The 27,319-nt window shown below is 37.5% G+C and overlaps 2 protein-coding genes across 3 annotated transcripts in view; one reads left to right on the top strand and one right to left on the bottom strand.

Moving 5' to 3' along the window:
* The window catches only part of LOC309967717 (uncharacterized protein), a 151,095-nt gene that overhangs the window by 67,671 nt on the left and 56,105 nt on the right, over window positions 1–27,319 (top strand). For both annotated transcript variants that reach the window (XM_082848487.1, XM_082848488.1), the window contains one exon: window positions 4,669–4,746. In XM_082848487.1, the coding sequence (XP_082704613.1) occupies window positions 4,669–4,746 (78 nt within the window). The remainder of the gene's footprint in view (window positions 1–4,668; window positions 4,747–27,319) is intronic.
* LOC309966949 (heterogeneous nuclear ribonucleoproteins C1/C2-like) lies at window positions 20,933–21,698 on the bottom strand (the record flags this gene model as incomplete). Its single annotated transcript, XM_082847406.1, has 1 exon — window positions 20,933–21,698. Exon 1 carries the CDS (start codon window positions 21,485–21,487, stop codon window positions 20,933–20,935), a length of 555 nt encoding a protein of 184 aa, XP_082703532.1. The 5' UTR covers window positions 21,488–21,698.

The following is a 27,319-nucleotide window of genomic DNA, read 5'->3' as shown; positions in this document are numbered from 1 at the left end:
CCGTTAAGGAGCCTTGCTCAAAGTGATTTGTAATACTTGTGTGTGAATTTCATCATTGGCAAAAGCTGCCACATCATATTGTCCGTGTGGACATAACTGAGGAATTCTGATGTTGGCCAGAGTTTGGGGTTAAAAATATAAAGTGCCTGGTTGCTCAGCCCTATTATGTACTCAATAATAAGTACTGTTCATCTTCTTAAATTATGTTTTCTGAAAGTAAATAGATGTAGGATTAATTAACTCTTTATAAAACAGTCAGCTGTACTCATAGATACACATATAATATTCTGAATTCAAACCCTTAGAATAGGGAGATTGGGATTGACATATATACACTAATATGTATAAAATAAATAACTAATAAGAACCTGCTGTATAAAAAATAAACAAAATAAAATTCAACCCTTTAGAATACATAAATATGGGATAAAAAAGCGTCCACAAATGTACAATTTAGAGATGGTTTGGGTTCAATATTTTATTATACGTTAAAATGAATTTAGTGTATTTTAAGGTCATTTCAAATATTCAGCACGTAGAGGTTTTTATTTTTTTAAAAAACAGGAATATAATAAATACTGTACTGAGACTTTGAATGCCCAAAGTTCATAATTATCTCAAAGAATCTTTTCACTCCAGGCCACCTGGAGGCTAAATTTTAAAGTAGGGGAAGTTTGCATTTACCGTTTCCTTCCTTATTACCTTTCACCTTTAGGAATGAATCTATTACCCCAGACCCCGAGCTAACCTACACTTTCATACACAGCCTTTTATTCTTACCTGTGAAATAGGGGTTTTTGTCTGTTGCACAGGACTCGGTACCATGCTTTCCTGATAGTCCTGATTTAAGGATAACTGCTCCTCCCTCCTGAGTTCTAGCCATTGTTCTCTGTTTGAAATGGGATTATTTACATATTGAGTGATTACCCCTCACCACCAACCGTGCACAAAGCATGATGTACGAAGACTTTAGCTCTTACACATTTCACATAGGATCAGAAGTTGCCTGAAATTAATATGCCATCTTAGCTACATAGACTGGCTTTGAGTGTAAAAATGAGGAATTTTCGTCAGGTGGTTGTAGCTGAATAGCCCTGATGGGTTTCCATGCAAGTGGAGTGGAGACTTAAATTAAAATTTCATGGAAGGCAACACTATTTTGAGTAATTCAACTGATGTTACTTTCTTCTATCAAACTGATCTCCAACTACCCAAGACATCACTGATAAAGTTCATTTTCCTCTAGTTCCCCACCATTCTTGCCCTCACTGGCTTTTTCTACTGCAGTTAAGGCGGAGTTATCCCAGGGGATCAAGACATCATTCCATGTATTGCTTTTTCTCTCATCTCTATTTTCCCCTTCTTAAAGTTAATTTTATAGTATTAATTCTTTAAAAATAGCCTCAGGTACCCGTGTGTTTTTTTTTTCTAATCCAAAAATAAACTAACAAAAATCACATACAGAAAAGAGGAAAGCCCAAAACATATTTAAAGATGCAGTTCGGGCTTCCCTGGTGGCGCAGTGGTTGGGAGTCTGCCTGCCGATGCAGGGGATATGGGTTCGTGCCCCGGTCCGGGAAGATCCCACATGCCGCGGAGCGGCTGTGCCCGTGAGCCATGGCCGCTGAGCCTGCGCGTCGGGAGCCTGTGCTCCGCGACGGGAGAGGCCACAACAGTGAGAGGCCCGCATACCGCAAAAAAAAAAGATGCAGTTCAACAAGGATAGAATGATATCTTGATCCCCTGGGATAGCACACATCTGCTAGTATAGCTGACTGTTTAGTTCACCTTGTAAATTAAATTTGACCAATGGAACATTGGTATAGGTGACTAATGAAAGATCTATGTAGAAACAAAGTGACATATTCCCAGATTTATGACTTTGGCTTACAGGTGTCCCTTTGGAAATCTTGAGGTCCTGTCATAAGGGAACAAAGGAGCATTGCACATGAAGTAGGATAACTGCCTGCACAATTGATGTGGAACAAGCCATCTCAGTTATTTCAGTTCTGATGGTGTGTTAACTCATAAGGTGAAGATGAAAACGAAAAGCAACCAACCTGAATTAAATAAACCCCAATTTCTTAAAAATACTCAAAGGTATATTATTGACACTAAAATAAAAATACAGTTCCTCTTTTGCTAAAAATTATTATGTTCTTTGTTACTACCTGCAGGTAGAGCTTGCCGTATCCCTGGTTCCCAAGATGTATTAGTGGAGATAAAGATGCTGACTTATGAGAAAAATGAGGGATTTGCCCGATTTCACCTAATAACTTAATCAATAGGGAAAGACAGCAAGCAAAACACAGCCCCACTTTCAAATCTTGGCAGATACTCAAACCATAAATACCGACATATGGAGTTTGCTTATATGCATGATCATGAGCTAAAATATATATTTATAAAGGAATCTTATTCTCTTATTTATATATTTATGTGCATATTTGATATCTTTTTTTCTAGGAAATATGCAGAATCCAAGTATTTCAGAACTTTTAAGATTTCCTCAGCATTTATGTTGTTTGTAAAACTTGATTCTAGGAATATTTTCTCCAGAATCCTGTCTAGTGAAATAATCTTATTAGAGAATATGATAATAAATACACTTTACAAATAAAACCCACATGTAAACACTTAACGTATTTCCTCGGAATCAAACAGTTAAGTTCTTACATCTCATAGGTCATGGTGCTTGGCACTAAAGCCATAATGAAACAATAGACATGGACTTGCCCCCAAAGTTCTTACAGTTTACTAGGTGAAATGGCATTTATTTATATCCTTGAGAAGTTCCACATCCAAACACACAGAAACTTCTTTCAGTTTCTGACATTATCTACATTCCTACATGTAGAACAAGACACAACTGGCTAGCACACACTAATTGTCAAATGGGCAACATGGAAAATAAAAAAACTGAAATAGAAAAGAAATATACAAACAGTTTTTATAAAAGGCCTAACTATACAGACATAAAGGATTTTAAAGGTTCAAGAAGTGAACATGTACAAAATGTGGAGGAAGAGTTTGAATCCTGTCTTTGGCATAACTGTCTGAGTTTTGAAGAAGTCATGTAACCGCTACCATTGTTTCGCAATGGTGTTGTTATTGGCATTTGGAGAAGGATAATTCTTCTTCGCTGGGTCTGCCTGAAAATCTGCAGGATGTTTACCATCCCTTGCTCTTGACATTAAAGGTCATTATGACCTTCCATTTATCTTGACACTAATCCCTTCCCCATAACCCTCATATTTTGCAATAAATTGGATAGAAGTTAGCGATGGGATGGGTGCTATCATCTTTGTTGAGAACCTCTATTTTTTAACCATTATCCACCTGTTATTCCCTCATTTATAAATGAGATTTTTTTCACAAATTAATTTACTTCCCTTTGTTTTGAATTTCTCAATTTCCCTACAGCTTACAACATAAAGTAAAATCCCAGAGATAACTTTTAGAATCTTTGTGGTGGTGTTAATATTTTGTTTTTCTTTTTCTTGTCCCACTAGTATGATCATCATATATAAGACATGTTTTGGTGGGTGTTGGAGAAGAAGGTGATGCAGCTAGAAGCAAAGCATATAGTGGGATAAGAAAAAAAATGTAACCTTCTATGTGACGTTCATTTCTCAAAATCCCTCTTATCCTTCAAAGCCCCAATACAAATGTCAAGTCTGAAATATTTCATTTCATCCTCTGCCTTTTCCCCCCTCTCTTAGTGACTTATACTGTGTTTATGCCACGAAACTGGAAATAACAACAAATTTATTACATCATACAGCAAAACTGGGCTCAATAAAACGGTAAATTTTAATAAGATAAATACTAAATCTTACCATGAGTCTAAAAACTTAACTGTTTAAGTGGAGAATAACTTAAGTATTGATCAGCTCCATATATCAAAAAGACTATGGAAGATTCTCAAAAATTCAATAAGCTACAACAGCTGAAAGAAACTAATTGTGTGTGCTAAAATAAAAAGGGACAAGAGAAGTATTTTCAAGACTTCAAGAAGATAAGGTTCTTCTTGCAAAAATCAGGTCAAGTTTCTAACCCACCATTTATATCTTTCAGAGGATCCTGCTGTGCCCCTCCCATGTTGCCTGGTGGGCTTCTATCTCTGCCTCTAGTTCTTCATGTACCAATGGAAATAGAAAGGCAGGGACTGTTAAGAACAAAATCTTGAGTAAGCTAAAGTTGATCTTGGATAGCTACCTTTAACCTCTCTCTCTCTCTCTTTCTCTCTCTCTCTCTGTCTCAGTAGGTTTTATGATTTTATATCCACTTTTTTTTGTGAAATTTAATTTAGTCATATTCCAAGACATCCTCATTCGTTTTGTGATTGAGCTCCATCTTTCTCAATGGAAAGGAGATTAGGTTGAATACATAAAGCTAGATGACCTTTACCCAGTGATGGAATTGTGAGAGAGATTTATGATTGTGAAAGGATTCATGTCTACACAGAGGGCAGATCCCAGCATTTCCAGTCTCTGCCACAGCCTCATTTCCTTCTGCCACCTTGCTCTGCTGCAATGTTCAGTCATTGTCTTCTTTGGTATGTTTCGATTGACAGGAACATTACAAATGAAATCCTTACTAAAGGTGAAGTAAAACAATTTTCTCCTTCAAGGTCTGAATTTAGGAACCTGTCTTTTCTCATAACAGCTGATGACATCTCTGGTGTCTGGGAACAGAAGGGAGAATCCATCTGTTGGCAGGAAGAGAAAAAAGAATGTACACAAGGTGCTGTATATTTGCAATTTTTTTTTTGAACACTAGAGACAGGAAATGTTTGAGTTAAAGTGCTACTAGTGAATGTCTGGGTGCATGTTCTTTATTATTGCATGCAAAAGTTGCCTTCAAAATGAACTGAGAGATGACACTTTAGTCAGTTTTTCCCCAAAAAATCATTTTAAAAAATATTATCTATATAACTATTAAGGTTAATGACATGTTGGAAAAATTAAGCTAGGTATACAGTGCTCTTTAAAATCATCACTGCCATTTAGTTTACTTCCACTCTCATTTTAGGTTCCTGGATGCATGAGATATGACCACTAATTTGGAGTTTAGGATATTTCTTTCTATATTTTAGGTGCTTTTAAAGTTATTAATTTTGTCTTAGGAGAAAACTATGTGTATACAAGACACCCCCCAAAAAACCTGACTGAATCCCCAGAATAACCTAACCTGTCTGGCTTCTGTGTATCAGAAATTCATTATCACCTAAAAAAATTGGCTCTTGTGAGCAGCCTGGGTTGGATCATCTTAATGATGTGTTACAAAATATAGCTGAGCTGCTGTAAACAATCTCTCCTTTGTTTAAAAGAAAGAAAAAGATATAGAGCAAGAACAAGTAAAAACACTTCCCATTGCAAAGCGATCACTCTTAAAAGCAATTCATATACTTCTTACAACATTCCTCTTTGACTAGCCCCCAGCAGGCACACACATCCAGGGCAGGGTGTGTATGAGGGTATGCACACGCACGTCTACCTCCTCAAAAATGCTATTGAACTCACTTGCTATATTTTTACTACATGTCCAAAAAATTATGATTCTTCAAAGCTCTTTTAACTTATTTTAAAGCTGAAAAAATACAAATGGCGTATAGACTTAGAAAGGGTGGAAACCTTTGACTGCTCAGGTTTGCTGTAGTGAAAATGGCACTGGACTCCCGGTTCTTCAGTTTACCAGCTACTTCAGGAAAACATAAATAAATAAAATTTATCGCATAGATTTAATGGGATTCATATAAATAAACATATAGTTGGTACACTGCAGGTGCTTTATACAATAGGCATTGGTTGAGCCTGACTCTAATCTATGGTTCATTACAAGAATCCAAGCAATAGTAGTTCAAAAGGTATCTCATCATTTGGACCAGAAGCCAAACAAAATGTTGAAGAATACAGATACACACACATGGACACACATGCAACCTTTAAAAAGGAGCTAAAGCAAAGAGCTCAACTTGAATTAGCGGGAAAAAAGACATTCAAACCATGATTCAAATGAATCACTGGGACCTTTAAATATATATCTTCTTTTATAATACACTCTAGCCCAATGGCATGATGGTCTTGAAGTTGTTTCTCCTGCTCAGAGCTCTCCTTTAAGTAAAGTAAACCAATAGACTGAAGCTTAAGTTTACTCTAGTTTTCTCTTCCTAATACTTTCCAGTTTGGCATAATAATGAGGTGGGTGGCAGAAGAGTTTATTCAACAGAGAAAAGCACCCTCTCTGATCTTTTAAATTTCCTTCCTTCTACTAATTTTAGGCTTAGTTTTTTTCTTCTTCTAGTCCCTTGAGTTTCTAAAGTTAGGTTGTTTATTAGAGTTCTTTCACTTTTCTTAATATAGGTGTTTATTGCTAGGAACATCCCTCCTAAAACTGCTTTTGCTGCATCCCATAAATTTTGGTATGTTGTATTTCTAATAAGCCCCCAGGAGAGGCAGTCCTCAGACCATAGTTTGTTATGGTTCTTGGAAGAACCACCTCTGGAATACCTTTTAGAGTTGGTTCTTGCTGAGATGACTAGTGTCAATACTGTATTACACAGTTCTTCCTAAGATGTTTTACCAGGAGTTATTAGTTTCATTATGGGAAGCAAGTGTACCCAACACCAAATGGAGTCCACTTTTACATGTGTTCTCAGCCACACTTTGCTGTGCCCTGAGCCAGAGAAGGCACAGAGATCTGACGAGTCGTAACTGGCTCAGAGTAAGTTCTTGCTACTCAAGGGCGCATTTCCAGATTTGGAGCCTTAAGTCCTTTGATAATTCCTGGCAATGTCCAAAGTTGGACTATGCATTGACACAGCCACCTGACCAAATACCTGTCTCTTATCCATCCATAGTTCACAGAGGTACAGGGAAGGTTATTACCAGGAAAATTGATCACCCCACATTTTACTCAGCAGGCTTTTTATGTAGTGACTATTTTCTTCCAGCTCCACTGAATAGAGTATTCCAGAACCCAAATAACAGATTTAGTGTTCCAGTACCTTCTTCTACAGTGATTGTTGACACACTCTTCTGTAAGACTTCCTCCTCCATTTATGTTGCCATCCTCTCCCTAATCATTGTCACCTTTTGACTTCCAGGCCCCTTCTCCACATTCACTGCAGACTTTGGCTCCTGGTATATGATTTTCTCTTTCCTATGTATTGATACCATCCATCACACAGTTCTTCACACATCCCACATATTAGCCCCATCTTTAGTTCTTGTTACTGTTTCCCACAACAGCATTTCCAATATTCATTTCTCTCTTTGACTGCCCAAGGACTAGGATTTTTGTTATACTCAAAAACTTCCTAGTCTCCTATTTCACAATCCCATTATGGCTTTCCAATCCCATTAATATATCTGCATCCTCTTGCATCTTTTCCTTCTCTCCTGACATCTTACAATGAGAAGTTCCGCCTCCATCCAAGATTCATAGCTTTACCTGAACCCTGAGGCCATCAATGCCTCCCTTCGTGACTCACTGACTATCTCTTCTCTCATCTAAAATAACAACCTCTCTATCTCTCTCTCCCCTCTGGATTATTTCCTTCAGCATATAATCATGCTTAAAACACTCCCACTTAAAATTTTTCTTTGATTTTTTTTTTAACAGACACACATTTCTCTCCTTCTTTGAATAACAAAGCTACTAGAAAGAGTACTTTGAACTTGATACTTTCAACTCTAATTCTCATTCAGTTTCTCATCTGATGCAAGGTGATTTCTGCATCCATCATCCCATAGAATCTGATCTTGTCAAAATCATTAAAGATGCTAGCTGCTAAGTGCCATGGGAACTTTAAAGTCATTATCTTGAACTTTCTGAAGTGTTAGCACTGTAAATCATTTCTCCATTTTAGAATCTCTTCACAATCTTCTCGTTCATCACTCTTTCCTGAATTTTCTCTTCTCTCCGACCACTTCATTATAGTTTACCTTTTTCTGAGACATTCACAATGGGCACTTCAGGCACTCCAGTGTGATACAAATAGATGACAGTTGTGCCAGAGATAGTGATGCTACAGAACTGACTGTGGGTGTAGAACAGTAAGAGTCTCCAGGGAGTTGACTCTGGTCATGTGTTATGTAGACAATTGTTCATTTTCACTGTAAGAGATAATGTTGAAAAGATTGGGAACGAGTGGTCTAAACTGTAAGAAGTTGCTGGTTGCAAAGGTTTGAGTTATGGTCTTCTTTAAGATTCTTTTCTCATTCTGCCAACTCCTCCTCAGTGATCTCCCTACCCCTACATGTGGATGATTTCTGTATGTAGTTCTGAGCCACATTCCAGACATGCAGATTCAACTATTTCTTCTCCAAACTAATTTGTTGATATTTCAGGCATCTCAAATTCTTTGCAGTGTCCCAAACTGAACTCATTATCCTGTCTCCCAAAAGTAGATCTTTTAGCTAAATTTTGCATATTGAGATTGACCCAGTTCCCTAACCAGTTGTCCAAAGTAAAGATCAAGGATCATCCTTTCCACTGTTTCCTTTCTCTCCATCACATCTATTGATCATTATATCTTGTTCTTTTCACATCTAACCTCACACATATTTTAATAAGTCAGCCTCTGTCCCAAAGATCCATCCATAATTTCCTACTGTAGGGAAGTAAATCTAAATTATTATTATTATTATTTTTTTGGTACGCGGGCCTCTCACTGTTGTGGCCTCTCCCGTTGCGGAGCACAGGCTCCGGACGCGCAGGCTCAGCGGCCATGGCTCGCGGGCCCAGCCGCTCCACGGCATGTGGTATCTTCCCGGACTGGGGCATGAACCCGTGTTCCCTGCATCGGCAGGCGGACTCTCAACCACTGCGCCACCAGGGAAGCCCTAAATTATTTTTAGTGATACACAAGACCCTTCCTGGTTTTGTCCCCCACCAGTTCAGTTTTATTTCTCATCACGTCTCTTCCTTTATTTGCATCTACTCTCTAAATTCCAGCCACACACAACTTCTTGAAAGTTTCCTGGTATATCATGTTCACTCACTCTCAACTTTTGTCTCTTGTGTATTCTTTTTCACTTGTTAATTCATCTTTATTTTTCAGGGCTTACCTAGGCATTCGTCAGCTTGTCTTTCTTGACAAATTTCTTACAGCCTCCAAAGTACCCTGAACTTCACTTAACCAAAGTATTTGACACCCTATGGTACAGTTTCTATCTACTTTCATGGCTATTCAATTAAATTGTGAGATGCTTAATGGCAGGGAAGGTGTCCAATTCATCTTTGTATCACTTTCCTTTACCACAAAACCAAGTGTTATGGGTTGAATTGTGTCCCCTCCACCACTGACTAAAGGACGTGTTGAAGCCCTAACCACCAGTACTCCCAATGTGATTTTATTTGTAAATAGGATCTTTACAGATTCAACCAAGTTAAGATGAGGTCGTTAAGGTGGGCCCTAATCCAGATATGATTGGATTATATTTCCCTTACAAAGGGCGGGGGGACTTGGATACAGACACACACAGAGGAAAGGCTGTGTGAAGACGCACAGGGAGAATGCCACGTGATGATGAAGGCAGAGCTTGGAGTGATGCCTCTGCAAAGCCAAGGAATGCCAAAGGCTGCTGACAACACAACAGAGCCAGTATAGGCAAAGAAGGATTCTCCTGCAGGTCTCAGAGCGTGGAACTACCAACACTCTGATTTCAGACTCCCAGAGCTCTGAGACAGTAAGTTTCTGTTGCTTTAAGCCCCCCAGTTTGTAGTAATTTCTAGAAATAGCAGCCCTAGGAAAGTAATGAAGAGCAATAACAGCATCTTGAATAAATGAATGGGCAGCCTCTCCCCTCAACGTAAAATATTCAGAATTACTGGATGTTTGCAGCCTCTATTTCTGTAATTTGGTCAGAACAAGCTATGACATTTTTTTGTAAAATCCTGGTGATAACGATCATAATACTTTCCTGAAGGAGTTGTTGCAATTAAATACATATAAAACACGTAAGCAGAATATTAATGCACAAAAATATTATTATGACTATTATTATTATTACTATCATCATCGTTGCTACTGTTATTATTCCGTGGGTACCCGGGAGGGCATATTCATATTCAAATATCCAGGTCTAAGACATGGGTCCCCCAAGATCCCAGTCCTTGTGCCCTACGCATGCTTTCTGCGTGACTGATCTGCCCTGAGACTTTCCTCCTGCCAGAGGCCAGGTACACACTGTCAGCCACCCCTGTGTTTGGCTTTGGATCACACTTTTTTCTGCCGAAGAATGAGTCCTGAAATTGTATGTAAGGAATGGAAAAGAAAACAAAACAAACACAGGATTCACTTTAGATTTGCTTTATAAATACCTACTCAAGAATGACTTCTTTCGTTAAATAAACTTGTCAAGAAAAATCCAAATTTCAGAACATAAATAAGAGCTGATTATTCACATCATATATGCATATTCATTTTCCAGAATTTCTTTAACAAGGTATAGAATTTCTTTAAAGTTGTATAAAAATATTAGCAAATGTAGAATTTCTTGGTCTGATATCTAATCCACAGAGACAATGCAGTGTGGACATCCAGGCCATAGATAAAAATGTTGGTGATCTTGCAGGTTTCTTTCTCTCCTTAGAAGTATTTCCTCCTTCCTCTTAGAATCCTGTGGCTGAATACTCTCCTAGTCTCTAACCCCTCAGTAAATCCTGATTACAGGATTGAATCTAACTCTATACAAGTTCTAAGTTATAAATGACAAGTAAATTTAAAAGTTTTGTCATTTCCAGGAATGGTTAAGATGGATAACCATCAGACGGTTCTTCAGGTGTCTTCATGCATGTCAGGATATGAGACAGGGACATTAAGGTGAACTTGACATTAAGTTCACTTATATTGTCAGCAACGAGTGAAACACTAACAAGGCAAATGGCACCACGCCGGTTTGGAGCACTTTATGAAGTTCTCCAAGCCACTACCAGGCACCAGGGGAGAACCCAGTTCACTAATTTCTACATATTCTAGGTGGTTTGTAAGTGTTAAAAGGGAGGAATTTTCTTTAGTACCCAATATCCTCATTTTTTTATTCTTTCAATAAAGCTAGAGAACTGGCAAGAATGAAATGCTTTACAGACACACCTTGAGAGTCATAACGAAAAACAAGTGAACAAAAAGTTGAAAGGAAAACAAGAAAAAATCCTCATCGAAAAATAGATTAGAGGGTTGGTTGTAATTTGCTGAAGATAGTCTGTGGCTTGGAATAGCCTGACTTTGGAACTGTTCATGGAGTGCGGTAAAATCTTTTATACTAAATAAATATAGTTTGGTGGGAAAAAAAAGATAAAGAAAATAAGAGGAACAAAACACCTTCCAGCTGGCTGGTTTTATTGGCAGCACGCAAAGGGTGAATTGGTGATTTATGCAACCAGGAAAGGGTGTTTGTGAAAGAAAAGAGAGATTAAGTAAGCGATTAGCAATTTCAGATTGATCTCACATGGCCCCCTTTCCTTATATTCTCACCAGCACTCTTCCTTTTCAAGGCCTGTCTGAAATTATCAGTAACACTGCCGAATGGGAGGGGATCTTGTCCCCACCTGCAGAATGATATTCTACTTTCTTTGGGGTTGGATGTATATTATTTTATGGATAATTTAACTATTATATATCACTTCTGCATATCATTATGCATCATGAATATTTTTTCACCAAAATAATAAAAGAAATGAAGACGGTAATTTGCAAACCATGCTGCATGTAAGCAAGAAACTTATCTTTTGGAAGGGTCAGCTGAACCATGAATCATGTTTTTTAGAAGAACAATAATTTCTTCACGGGGGGAATATTCCATTTCCTGAAGACTCTTCCAAACACTGAGAATATCGTAGCCGTTGCCGTAGTAGTAGTAGTAGTAATGATATTAACAGATACCTGGGCTTATTTGATTCATGGGTGAGAAAATACCTTAAATCCTTTCTATTCTTTACATACTCATGTTAAACTACCACCAATAAGATCACAAACATGTGATATTTGTCATCTCAGAATTGATGAGTAATATTAAAGCCGTCCTTCCATTTCATGTTTACATAAAATAAATACCTGCCAATGGTGGAGATCAGTATTTCTGAGTAAAGTGGAGGATTGGTACTGTTGACACGTTGGGCTGGACAACCTGGCCCAACTTAGCATCCCTACCTGCATTCCTGGCTCCTGCCCAGTAAATGCCAGGAGCATCTCTATCCCGAAGAATTAGGAAAACCAAGAACTGCCCCCCAAAACACACACACACACACACACACACACACACACACACTTGTAAACATTTCATAGATAGATGGTACTACTCTGCTTTAGAGACAGAGATCTAGAATAAAAAAAGCATATTTTCTTAAAATACGAAGAGGATTCTCAAGAAGAATATTACCTCCCCTCTCCCGCTCAAACATTACATCAAGCTTAGAAAAATCCCTTCTTCTTAGTATCAGCCAAGTTACCAGAACAGGGGAATTCGTTTAATATCTGGCATAGATTAGGTGCTGAATGCATACCAAATTTCTTTCCTCAGGTCTCTTTTTCCAAGAGGAGGAAGTGAAGTAAGGAAACATTTCATGTTGAAATATTTGGGTTATGATTTTATTGCTCATTTGGAAAGTGTAGGTCATTTTCTTACCCATCTGCTTATCAAAAAGTAGGCTGTCCACTCTTGTTTTGTCACCTTGATGGTCAAGGCATAATTTGTTTCATGTTCTTAATACAGAGCCATCCTTTTCTAGACAAGTTGCAGGCAAATTTCAACCGCAGGAGTTATCAACCATTAAAGGAGGCCATGTACAGCAAGGCACCAGCTCTTTGCTGACTGATACAGCCTGCTATTTTATTTTTGGAAAGTAGCCTAAAGCTATTATGGCTCTCGGTTTTTGACAGGCATCACATATTGCTATTTCAGAAGAAAATTTAACTTTAAAAATCAACTAGCCTGAGGGTTTGGAATCATACTTAAATTTTTAGTAAGTTGTCAAAAACTACTTTGCAGTATTCATTTATAACTGGACTAAACTCTCTGCAAATTAATATGCAAACCGTCCCAACCCCACTTACAGTTTGTTATGCAAAAATAGTTAAAGGACCAGTTATCAAGTTTATTACTAAGAGAAGTAGGAGGTGCTACCTGTTTATTCTCTTTGTGTTTGACAGCAACATACTATCCTGAATATATTTCTGTCTAGAACTAAACTGATAACTGATATAGACCTTCTTTTGGTTGATTTCAATTTGACTGTGCAAATGAAATCCTCAGAATAGACCCTGAGGTCTATTTTTACAATAGACCTTTACAATAAAGATTGTAATTATCCATAGGTCACTCAGACCTATTTAGCATCCAGAGAGAAGAGACACAGAGAGAGAGAATCCTATAGTTTAGGTGGTGATAGCAATCAGTGACTTAGCCATCTACAAAGCAGACATCAGAATTGATTATTTGATCTCTGTCATTTGGTCATATGCGTGAACTAATTAAAATATTGATTATTGGTTGATATTGATCTGGGCAGTCAGTGGGTCTGGGATAGAATGATGGGACTATGGGTGGTTTGGATTAGGTCTAGGAGAAATGTATAGCGTCATCACAGAATTTTGTACACTCATTGTGTTAAAGTGAAACAAGCAAGACTTTTTTATATCTAATAGAGCTTGTTTTAAAGTCTTCGTCTTCCTCTTGTAAGCTTTGTAACTTTGTAGTGGACTTTTATACTGTCAGTCTTTTTATGTAAAAATTTCCGATAACATCAATCATGATAAAAATAATGATAACGAAAATAATATCTGCCTCATTGCCTTGTGATGGGGATTAACAAAATGTATCAGAAACAAGTTCTGGAATTGTTTCTGCCTTGATTAGCCATTTTTTCCCCTGTTTACTCATAGTTGGAACCCAGGGTCAGTAAGTGGCTCAAGGAAACTGCTAGAACTTACTTAGGCTATTCAGGCTAACAAACATATGGTCAAAATACCCATGGAATGATGTTTGGCTAGTAGATACCAAAGTTAGCCTTTATACAGTTTGCCAGAAAACAGAAAGTGGACATAAAAGTCAAGTACTGGGCTTCCCTGGTGGCGCAGTGGTTGAGAGTCCGCCTGCCGATGCAGGGAACACGGGTTCGTGCCCCGGTCCGGGAAGATCCCACATGCCGCGGAGCGGCTGGGCCCGTGAGCCATGGCCGCTGAGCCTGCGCGTCCGGAGCCTCTGCTTCGCAACGGGAGAGGCCACAACAGTGAGAGGCCCGCTTACCGCAAAAAAAAAAAAAAAAAAAAGTCAAGTACTTCCTGACTTGCTGGAATAAATCCTTGGAAGATATTTTCTAAGATGTTTAAAAGTTCATCTAAAATGCACAATTAACCTTGTACAGTTGTATTGTCAGAATGAAAAAAGTATATGTAAAATATATGAATATCTGAGAACCTCATAGGAATCAGATCCCTTACAGCTCTCTGAGATATTCTGGAGAGGCACAATGAAAGTTCAGCTATATTTTAAGAGGTGGGTAAAATTAGAGAGGAGAAGCATAGAGTAAAGAAATTCTAAGGAGTCTTGGATAAGGAGTTCTAATTCCTGGATAAGAAATTCTAAGGAGTCTAGTCCTAAACATACAAACATTTAAGACATTTCAGGGATAAGCCAAGTTGTTTGGAGCAGAAGGTTCTAAGTTATTCCTATGAGAGAAAATGGAAAGATAATTTGGAAGTGGTTTTTGAAGTCTCAAATGCTCTTAACCACTATATCTTCAAAGTTTTTGATTGTGATGAGAATGGAGCATTCAGAAAACTCATCAGTGATGTACTGAATGAAGGGGAGGCAAAAAACTAGAGACATGAGCTAAAGAACAATTTACTGTGTGCTACAAATAGCATGTATGATTTCCTTTACAACAATACAAAATCCGAAAGTGGTAAGCAATAGATAACAAAATAAAATTGACAAAATATTGATACTTTTGAAATTGGATATTAGCTACTTGGGAGTTTCTCTTTCTGTGTACGTTAAAAATTTCCCATAATAGAAGAATATAAATAAATAATATTGGTATTTCTTAAACTTATTCGTGTCTTGGACCACTTTGAAAAGCTAAAGAAGGCAGTTGATAATCTGTCCAGAAATATGCATGCATTCAAAAATATTTGTATACATACATTTGCACAAGTTCATGACTCTCTGTTCTCCCTTAACGTCACCCTGACATCCATCTGTGCGCCTCCTGGCTTCAACAGATTTCTTGTTTATATACAGGAAATATCTCCAAATCAAGACTCTTGGAAACTTTAGACTGGGACTTCGAATCTTCAAGTGCAGTTCATGGCTCTCATTCCTCAAAGCTTGGCTTTAACTCAGTTCACTTTTACTTTCTACGCTTCCCAAGCACATTCTGCTCTTTGTCACACAGAACTTTCTCAAGGGTAACAGTGCTTCTGTCATCCGTGTACTGTTTAAGGAAGACATGAAGCCAAGACCAATTCAAAGGAAAGAAGTGGTTTATGATACCATGCTATAAGGCCACAGAAATGTTTATGTTCACAGAGGCATTTTCTAAACTCCAGTGCAAGGAATTTAGTAGATCTCTCAACAGCTAATTGGTATTACACATATCCAAACTGATTATTGTTCTGTGAAATGGAAGCTATGTCGGGAAAAGCTAGGAAGGGAAGCAAACCACCCTATCAGTTAATAACTCATATTTTGGAGTGACAAAAACCAAAACTCAGTTTCATACATTAGTTATCTTTGAGACCCCAAGAACATCACTTATTTCCGTGAGCTTCCATTTTTTTTTCATCTGTAAACTATGTGATATATAACTCTCAGTTGTTGAAAAGATTAAAATGCAATAATATTGATAATACTTCCAACTAATAGTGACAATGACCTGATATTTCTAACCAGGGTTTGTACAAGTTTTTATGTAGTACTCAAGATCTTATTATTTATCTGAATAGAACCTTCAAGCGTATCAATAATATGGCATCAGGCATTGCCAGTATGTTTATATAACATCATCTCCTTTTCAGAATGTCTCCCTAGGATCACTCCTTCCTGTACTGTTTTGTTTTGTTTTTTGCACCTTTCTAAATATATACCCTGATCATCTTCCAGGCTCCATCCTCTTACTCTATAAATGAATCCTCAGGATCCCATGCAATCTTACGGTTTTAATTACTACCCATACAGTGATGAGTCCCAATTAAAAAAAAAAAAATTCACCCCTTTATTATCCCCCAAGCTTTAGACTTGGAAATGCAAATGTTGAAAAGTCAGCATTCCCGAAACTGAGCTTCCATTCCCTATCTACCCCCATCCCTGTAACTATTATCGCTCTTGGATTTTCCATCTCAGTTAAGGTTATCGCTAACCTTCTTGTGAGACCTGATAAATCCTCCCTCCCTCACCATCCAAACTCAAACAACTCTTGCTGAATCTTCCTCTTATTTTTTTGTACTCTGTACCCTCATCTATCTCCCTGTTGCTACTTCCTCAATTCAGAATGTCATTGTCTCTCCCATAGATTTCTGAAATAGCATGTTGGCTGGTTTCCCAAACTCTCTTGTTTTCTCCTTTTCCCATGCCAACATCTCTCAACACATGGCTCGTCTGAAATGTGAAGCTGGTCTTGTACTACCCTGATTAAAAGTTAGTTTGGCATAAGTGGCCACTACCATTGGACTGGCCTCCATCACCTACTCCTCCCTGACTCATATTCTGCATTTGGATGAAACCAAAAAGCATATGGGTTTCTCTCACTCAGGGATATTTTATATCTCCTTGCCTTTCATCTTAATATTCTGGGTGTGTGAAATCTTCCCTTTCACTTGTTTTTCTCGTATAGTAACTCATCTTGATTCTATGATATTTTTTCCTTCCCTAACTCCTTTGCAAAAGTTATTTCATTGGCTGGAATAGTTGCATAACTCTATACTTCTATTGCACTGCATAGCTCTATCATAACTTGAATTATTTCTGCCTTTCCAGTTAGACATAGCTCCTCAAGAGCAAGGATTTCATATTATTTACATTTTGAATTCCTATTATGTAGCATGTGAAGAACCTAGCAAATGTTTGTTGTGCAAAATTAAACATGGTCTCTATATTCATAGAATATTTTTAAAGATGCAGTAGCAGGTCAAAACTTTAGGAAAATATGAAGTAATAAGAATTTTCTAAATTTAGTATATACTGTCATCAACACTTATTCAATGAGTTTCTTGAAAAGTCAATGATATTCCCTGAAATGATTTTATTCTTTATCAACATGAGAAAGCTGAAGTTAGAGTAGAAAGAATGGCAGTATGTAGAGTCCAAGGAGAGTCTGGTCCCCAAATATTTCCCCCAAATTACCTGAAATTAAATACTTTGCATGCTTTGGAAGTTCTACCAATTAAAGATCACTTTTGGCTCATAGAGGGGCATCAGTCATTAATTCATTTGTATAAACTGAAAACCAGAATATTTTCTTCATATTAAAGACTTGAGATAATATTGGTTAAGGGGAGAATTTTGAATGTAGGTAACAGGGAAAATGAGGGAGAGTATTTTTTTCAAATGTGGGAGCAGCGAGAAGAGGAACAGATCTAAATGGAGTGACAGAATTGGGCAGGATTTGAGTAGACTGGTGGCACCATGGGGGTTCTCCTTGCAGTGCTGTTGCAATGGTTGTGCAGGCTGGCATTGTTTACATACAGTCTGTGAAAACTGAGCTACCTCCGTGGCTGTCATTGGTGGCTCTGGCTGGGCCTGAGGAAGGAAAATTACAGGTTACTAAAGCAATGCAGAACCAGAGCGCATGGACACAAAAAAACAGACCTTGTGATCTTATCCACCTTAGTGTCTGCATGCTGCCTTCTGGTAGACCAAAGCATAATATATGTAATAGCAAAATCAATTTTTAAAGTGATAAAATTTCTTAAATTCAGTGTGTATGCACAAGAATCATCCAAAAATGAGCTGTCAGAAAATCTCTGTTGAATGAACACTGGGCATATAAGCATTTTTTTTTTCCTTTGGCAGATGGAAACAACTAAGAATAGAGTTTTCTCCATCCTGAGAGGTCTCTCATTGCTCTCATGAAAGATGGGGCAAATTTGGCTGGACATTTACTGAGGAAATTGAGTCTTAAAAAGAAAGTGAACCTATATTTTGAGTATATTCTGACCATTATGTTAAACTTCCCCAATCAAAAAAATACACACTAGCTATGGCAAGCTATATTATTTTTCCAGTTGGTGGAATTATTTACAAGTATAGCAAAAGAACCAGGTAGTTGAAACTAGAATCATCATAGAAAACCTGGAGTATATTGTTGCCTATGTTTTCATGCAGAAAAATTTTCTATCTACTAAAAATGTTTTATATTTTATTGGTCCTTTTAATATAACACAGTCCATCTTTCCAGAGTTAAACTGTTTCTTAAACCGGAAGATAAAAAAAAAAAAAGGAAGATAATGGCTTTGCATTTTGAAGTTTAGAAACCAGTGTCAGTGATGAAATAAGATGTCATGACATTATGTCCTGATGGTCTTTCGCTCTTCGGCACTGATGAATTTATAATCAGAAAGATACCTTTTAAACAATGAAGGGCTTCAAGCCAGCCCTTCATATAAAGTTACTTTTATTGCTCTTTTCTATATTCTAAGAGCCAAAAATATGTTTGATTGAATGTTGAGAAGACAGAAAATGTCTGCCCAGTGCAGAGAAAATACAGATAGTTTATGGATTTTTCTGAGAAAGTTTACCTGCAACTGTGGCATCCATGAAAACAAACAAATATTCTATCCTCGCTATTGAAATAATTTTGAAATGAAATATTTTGGAATAGTATGCTTCCTCCTCAGAACTGCCCTCAATAATTTAGTTAGGGGATGTGATAAAAGGAAATAACTAGTCTCAGCAAAATTTGGAATTAAGAGAGACAGACTTTCTGTTTACCTTAAAACTAAAATTTACCAAAATAAACTTAGAGAAAAAAATGTTCAATAATAAGAAATAAGAGAGGACATAGCTAGAAGAAATCAGAGAGGTATTAATATTTTTGGAAATTCAACTTTCCCAATGTTTTGCTGTATATTTAGGTAGATAAACATTTTCAGAAGGAAAAAAAAAAAGACACATTCTGGCCTTCTTTAACGCTAAATAGAGCTGTTTAAGGAACCATTTCATCAACACATTAGTTCCCACCCAATCTGGTCCTTCTGAAAGAAGTAACTAGTCAAAACATTTCATCAGCAGCTAATCAAGACAGCTAATGCTCTATGTAGGAACATACTTCATGACCTGGAGTAGTTTAAATTAATCTTATATGATTGACAGCTGTCAACTTTCACCTAGCTTGTGGGTTAAGAACAAAAACAAGAAACCAAAGATTAAAAACTCTAACTCACGATATTATGCCAGTTTGTTTTTTAGAGTATTTTAAATACTGGCTTTTTAAGAAATTGGAAGGGGATAGTCAACTTCTACAGTTCAACATTTTCAGCAATTTTAATGGATTATTTCTGTAGAGTTAAGTGTTCTAATGGACAGTAATCTGAATATATATTTAAAATGAATACAAAATTTGAAACACATATTCGTTAGAGTCAAGGCCAAGTCTGAAAAACAGTATAGCTAAAGAAACTGTTGGGTAAAATTAGATGATGAAGGCCACTTCTTAAAGGACACATCCAGGATTGGAAAGTACAAGGCCCAAGGTTAGTTCCTTACTCAGTTTCTGAGTACTGTGAGCTTAGTTATGCCATTTAAACTCAATTTTTTAAATTAAATTTAATTCAATACAATAAAAATATATTAAGTCCAGTAATCTTTACAGTGTATAAGTTGAATGAAATAAACTTTAAGGTCCATTCAAGCTTGGTGATTCTTCAACCAACTATTAAATAAAGCCTAATTATGTCTGTGCAAGTGATTTACATTTGAAGAAATCTGCATCCCTTACCCAAGGTTCAGGACCCAATTTGCATTTGTCAGATATACTTCTATCTGAGGAAGATCATTTAATATACATTGGCATTTTTCTGGTTTTCCATTAGGAAAATACCAGGATATGTTTAGCCTAACATCAAAACTTAGCTCTAGAACAAAGCTTTTCACACAGAATGTAATACTCATTACTATATGCTGTTGAATTAATGAATAAGAATAGGGAAAATATGCATGCAGTAACAACTCTTCTGAATCTTTAACGTTATTAATTTAATCCTCCAACACTTATTATTGATTATTTAAGTTATTCCTAAACTGTATTGGTTAGCAAAACCAGTTTCCTTGTTGAAAGTCTTAATCCTAACTTTATTTTTTTTTTTTTGATAAAAATCATACATACTTTTTATTGTTAAGTCATAAAGAGGTATCAAAATTAAAAGCAAAAATTACAGGGTAAGACTTAACATAACTACTAGGAGCATCAAAGGAAGTGAAAACGGGACTAGGCGCAGGGCAATGTGAATTAATGAACATGGGAAGGACAAGGATGGGGACAACAGTGAGCATGTGCTGAAGATACTAGGGGAGAGGATCTGGTGAAAATTTTGATCTTAGACAAGCGCCTAGGTAAAGAAATAATGGGACAAGATTTCTAAACCCCACTATGTGCTTAAGAGTCATCCTCGCCATTGGCGCTGTCTCTGTCATCCTCTCCTTCCTCAGCCTCTTTTTCATCATCCTTGATCAACTCCAGCTGGTCATCCCCCCGATCTTCATTATCATCATCATCCAGTAGGTCCCCCTCCTCAGCAGAGTCATCTGCCACCCCCTCAGACTCCATCTTCACATTAGTCTCATCTTTCTTCAGGGAGCTGCTGCTCTGCTCCTCTTCTGACTTACCATTCTTCATCTCTACTCCTTGTTTGCTGCTCTGTTCCTTTTCGATTTTTTCCAGGTTTTCCAGTAGAGAATCCACTTTTTGTTTTATCTGAGTCAACTCCTTCTTAATGGCCTGAATTCAGGTCATCTCCTTTCAACTTTCCAGACTTAGAAGATCCCCGCTGTCCACTCTTAGAATTGAAGCCACTTTTGCCCCTTCGTGAGGTGTTTCCTGATACACGCTGGCGTTTTGAGGGCACTACAGCCCGAGCAATAGGAGGAGGAGGAGGAACACGTGCTGGGTAACTGTACATCCTGTCATAATAATCCCGTTGAAAGTCATAGTCTAAGTCAAAAGAGGAGCTGAGTAGAGGGGACGGAGAAGGGTGTTCTGGTACTGACCCATACATTTCCGCTGCAGATCGTTTCACACCTGCTTTTCCTCGGTTCACTTTTGGCTCTGCAGCCAGATTAATATCTAAAACCTGGCCAGCAATCATTCTGCCATCCTCTCCTGCCACAGCAGCCCGGGCATTTCTCTCATTAACATACTGAACGAAGGCAAAACCCTTATGAACAGGGCAACCCACGATTTTGCCATATTTCGAGAAGATTGCCTCCACATCAGATTTCTTGACCACAAGAGTATTGAGATTCCCAATGAATACACGGGAGTTCATGGAGCGAGGATCCGTCTTGTTGGTAACATTGCTGGCTATTGTCTTTGATGGTAAGGTGCTTCACAAAGCTGAAAAATGTAGCTGAAGATCAAAAAAATCTCACAGGAGGGGGAAGGGAGAAGAGATTCGATTCTGAATCTCCTACTCCCGAGTTCTACGCTGAGAAGCCGACTGCTGCTCGAGGTCCGCAACGCTGCCGCAACAGCTCAGCCTTCGCCTCTTCACAAAATGGCCCCCGCGTCTCCTCTCAATCCTAACTTTAAAATGTCATTATTCATGTGGATGAAGAGAAGGACACTTTTTACTTCCCATAATTCCCCTCAAAAAGCACTGGGTCAAAAAACTGAAGTGTCTGTCCATTGAAACTTCGTCATAGGAAAAACTTCACCTCAGGCTTGATATGACATTTTGGATGTCAGTTTTTTAGGAGGCATGATAAAAATACATTAGGCTAATAAACCTAACGATCTTTTTATTATTCATAGAAGTAGGAGAAGATAATGTTATTTTGCTTACAGTCTCCTTTGTCTTTCTCCTTTTTTAAACTTTACTTTATTGAAGTATAGTTGATTTACAATGTTGTGTTCATTTCTGCCATACAGCAAAGTGATTCAGTTATACACGTATATACATTCTTTTTTCATATGATTTTCCACTGTGGCTTCTCACAAGATATTGAATATAGTTCCCTGTGCTATACAGTAGGACCTTGTTGTTTATCCATTCTATATAAAATAGATTGCATCTGCTAACCTCAAACTCCCATTCCAGCCCTCTTTATGCTTCTATGCCATGACAATGTATAGTAATCATTATATTGAACTGACATAATGCTTGGAGCATAATCTTAAAGCTATTTTGTTTTTGTTTCTTAGCAGCCTTTTAATTTTTTTCAAGATCCTCATTCTTCTCTTGTCCTTGGATGGAAAGTTACAGAGGTTCTAGAACCTTACTGGTTGCTTTCAGTTGCCAAAGAAAACTTGACTTCATGAATAAGATATCCCACCCATTATCAGAATCAAATTTGCAAACTTAATTAGGTGTGAAGGTGTCTCTCTTGCCCCCAGCTCAGGCCTCCACAGATGGGAAAATTGCCATGAAGGAAAGAATGAATGGGCATCTTCCTTCTTTCTGCTACCCCCCCAGAGCTTCTCTGCCTTCAGATGGTTCTGCAGTGTCTGACCCCTGAAGTTGGGACACTGGGGAAGTTGAGAAGAAAGGAAGGCAGGAAGTCCTCAAATTAACAAAAACTCCCCTGAGCTCGTGTCAGTGCTCTAGGGCCATGGCAGGAGTTTAAAACTTATTTTGCCCTGAGATTTGTGAATTCTTTGGAGACCTTTGTGTGTTTCCTCCACACCCCACTTCCACTCATCTAAGGAAGTTTCAAGTCTAGTTCCCTTGAGTATGGTAAATGTCCTAGAAATCCAATGACACTTCCAGTGTGCTTCTGCCAGGTGGCCCTTTTGGATTCATGAGTTTATCTAGGGGAAGCTTTTATATATCCTTCACTTTGGCAGGCTCTCTGGGTACTGTTAGTTCACAAACCTCTACCTTCTCTCTGCCAACCCTTTATATGTCTTTAGGATGACACAGTTACCAGTCCTCTGTAATTTCCTTTGGTTGAATTGGGGGCTAGGGGGTGGGGAGCTGCAGAAAATGCAGGAACCACTTTATTGATTTCTTTAAAGCCCTATTCTCTTGTACACAAGATAAGCAGCAGATATTCTCATTTCTTCCCTTGCTTTTGGAAGAGATTCGAAGCATCACTTTCTCCTAAGAAAGTGTCATCAAAAGTACTCTCAATTCCCTAGATCCAAATTCTTTTCTACCCTCTGTGTACAAGAGAAGTTTCAGAATCACCTAATCTATTTTAACCGCTATTTCAAAAAGTTTTTTCCCAATCTTGTGCTAGCACTGTCTTTAAAATGTGCTTCACTAGAGATTTCAATTAAGCATCCTCTAACATAAATAATACTAGGAAGTTTTCCTCTCTACCTACCCTTGTTTACCTAGAGATAAATGTGTTTGGTGACCAGTACCTGAGAATTTACAAAAATAATTATTTGAAACATTATTATGTCTGCCAATATCTTATTATAACACTTTATATGGTTTATAATTATGTAAAACTAAACTAATTGGAATGTAAAATGATATATCTACAGATGGCCTTTGGAACTTCACATTGAAATGTCCTACATTAGACTTTTCGTGTATTATAATTAAAAATTATTAAATGCTCTCATCCCAGTCTGAGGAGAGAGGCTTGTTATTGTTGTTTGCATTTAACAAAATAACGATCAGAACTGTTTAGTTATTTACATATACATGAAGGAATTCAGGACTAGGAAGTATATTTTGGGGAATTCTGAAGCGGCATTATCCACTACAGTAGTCACTAGAAACATGTAGCTATGTAAATGTAAATGTAAATTAATTAGCTTATACAAAATTAAAGATTCTAGTTCTTAGGTGCACTAGCCATATTCCAAGTATCCGAGAGTTATAACTGGTTAGAGACTACCATGTTAAACAGTGCAAATATATATATAAAAAAAAAATTGCACCGTTGTAGACATTTAAATTGAATAGCAGTGCTCTGAACACAGATGCCACAATTAAACCCAACACGTGGAAGCAGATACTCTTCTTGTCAGAGGAGGCAGAGGAATGTTCTAGAGTTGTTCAGGATGGGCCCTCTAAGGAAGGATTGAGGGCTTGCACCGTACAAATGATGAGATGCCTTTTCTGGGTCAGCTCAGCTTGCTTCGATGATATGATTTAGGAAGGTTTCAAATTGGATAGTGTATTACAGAACTGATTCTGCTCGATTACGAGGCTATAGCTGTTAGGAAATTATCTTTGTATGACTAGATGTAGACCTAACTGCCTCAGAAAAGCTGAAAGAGAGTCTTAAAAGAGGCCAAGTAAGGACTTGACATAGTGCAAATTGAACTCACTGATAAATGTTAACATTTATTTTTGAGGGAAACTCACTTGACTTACAGGTGTGAGATATTTCCATTTTCTTTTCCTGTGTCTTTAAAATAGTTATAATTTAGACCCACAGTCATTTATTGGGATAATGAGATCTTCGGTCCCCGTGTGTTAAGATGTCACTGGAACTTTACTAGAAAAATTGTAATGCATCTTCTCTTTTTAAAATTTATGTATTCTTCTTTGCTTTTTAAAATTGATTTCTTTTATTTCAAAAGAGCAGGAAAGGATGAGATAAAACCTGGAGACAATGAAAAAAATATATCCTGTTTGTTTTCTATACAAAACAAAAGGTTGGGGCTATTTTTTTTTTTTCAAAATAAAGCAATTAATTCTTTGGTCATCTATAATAATAAGGCAGAGCTATTTTGAAGAGTTTGATGTCATTTCTACATCCCTCAAGGAAACAAAGGGGAAAGTCAGAGGAAAGGGAAAAGGCAGCTTTGATAAGTCGTGCCAGCTACTGGGCCCCGAGAGTGAAGCATCCTGTTTTTATCATGTGGCCGAAAACAGTGGAAAAAAATTTATTGCAATCAATGATATCCATTCTTCTGTTATTTCACAGTTACCTGCCATAATTCCCTAAATAATCATACTAAGCAAGAGCCTTTTTAGTGACAACTGTGAAACAATGGGTCAGTCTGTATAAAGGTCACTGGAAAATTACAGTTAGAGGTGAAGAAAGAATGGTGACAAATCAGAGACACTTCATGATATGAATAGCATTCAAAGCCTTGAATGTCTGTCGCCACTAGACTTTATGTCAGTCCTATCAATGCCATCAATTAATATAATACTTCCAATTATTGTAAAAGTCAGTGGAATACACTACACATAAAAAATAATAGAAAATATAATGTTCATAAAAATAAGGAATTCCTTCCGAACAAAAATGGCTTCTAAATGGACTTTTTGTGGTTTCTAGGATTGCTGTATCTATTAATCATTCAATCATTTTAAAGGACTTCAAGCAAAATGACCTCAGAGATTGCTACCACTTGGAATTCATATCCTTTCAGACATCTTATCTCTGGGTATCCAGGTGCAATCCTATAGCATTTATCAACGTAGCATCTATAGGATGTCACTTCAGCACAAGTACACTTGCAGCAATTATAGAAGAAAGAGCTCTTCACCCGTCTATATATCAGACTGGTTTTCTAGCACATCCTCTATGCTGGGGCAGAAAGGGGTGAGCCCAACAGCCTCTCTGCATTTTAGTATATTTAGGAATAATTTTGAGGCAAAGTTCTAAGGTTTTTTCCTTTATGAATATGGTTCTCTAATTAATATAAGATTATTAAACATGGAATCATCTAGTAACTAACTTGCATTCTTACTGTCTTTGTCAGGACTTGTAAGAAATATTTAAAAATCCAGTCAATTACCCGAATGTTTGTTTTACTTGCTGCCAAACATCTGGATAATTTAAACATATCCAGATAAAATAATATTTTTCAATGATTTTATATGAGTTGTGTAGACACAGCCTCACACTGCAGGCGAGATGAGTTGATATAATTCTGAAGAGCTATTTATACAATTAAGCCTCTATCAAGAAGGAGTGTGACTTCAACCTCTGTCCTTTGGAACACATTATGATTTATATGAAATTGGTTTACTATTTTAGAATCTCTATGTATTGTTTTCTTCCATTATGGCTTGAAGCCTCCCAGTGAATTGAAAAGATTCAAGTACTTAGAATCCCAATGGATTGCCACTGGGAATGAACAGAAGGTCTCTCTCTCTCCCTCCCCCTGCTTTTCCTGTTTTCACGTTCCAGGGCCAGATATATGGCTGTGAGACAACACAGAAGCAGTGTCAAGAAAACCATTTTGCTCAAGGGACCTGGCAGTTGAACTCTTCCCAAATGCTTTTAAAAAGAAAAAATACATATATATTAAATGCCAATTTTAAACAAATCCAAAGATTTGTGGAGCCCTTGTTCACCTCGTGATGTTGCTGGAGACATGAATATACACCAAATGAGCTCAAAGATTATGAAAAGTCAATGCTTAAAGTCTCTTGAGTTTTCTAACAAGAGATCTGGGAAGTTTAAAAGCCTATCAGGTTCCCAGAGATTATTAACTCTGGCCTGCATTTCAAAGTATATCGAGTGCTGTCTGCTTTATACCAAACAGAAGGGAATGTACTACCAGACGAAGCAGACAGCACTAATAAGAGCTGTAATAAATCAAATTAAGAAATATTTATTGAACATCTCTGCATCTCCAGCTTTGAGATGTTAGGTGTGTGATAAATATAAAATATAAATGAAAAAGGTCTGTGGTCTCAAAAAGCTTAAATGAATTTGGAGAGATAAGATAATTGCACAGAAAATAAATAATGATGCAGAATTTGAAAAGCAATTCCAAAGGAATGACTCAAGAAATATCATAAATAATAAAATGAACCAAACCAGGAACATAAAAAAAAAGTTATGTGAATTAGGCTAAACAGGCAACTTCATTAAAATTTTGCTGTGGGGAATAATGTTGGCCTTCAAGGTATAGATATTTATACTTCTTCAGAGACACCATGCTTTGGATGAATCCTGGGCTTGTTCCCCATTTGGTATGTTTGCAAGGGCGTTGGATGGCCCAAATGGCTGTAGCCAATAGGCTCATGGAATGAAGTTAAAACTAAATAATAGGGCTTCCCTGGTGGCGCAGTGGTTGAGAGTCCGCCTGCCGATGCAGGGGACACGGGTTCGTGCCCCGGTCCGGGAAGATCCCACGTGCCGCGGAGCGGCTGGGCCCGTGAGCCATGGCCGCTGAGCCTGCGCGTCCGGAGCCTGTGCTCCGCAACGGGAGAGGCCACAGCAGTGAGAGGCCC

The sequence above is a fragment of the Leucopleurus acutus genome (assembly GCF_964270905.1).
Source record: "Leucopleurus acutus genome assembly, chromosome: 10".
Lineage (NCBI taxonomy): Eukaryota > Metazoa > Chordata > Mammalia > Artiodactyla > Delphinidae > Leucopleurus > Leucopleurus acutus.
Note: the sequence above shows the minus strand (reverse complement) of the source record. Positions and strands in the feature narration are given on the sequence as shown.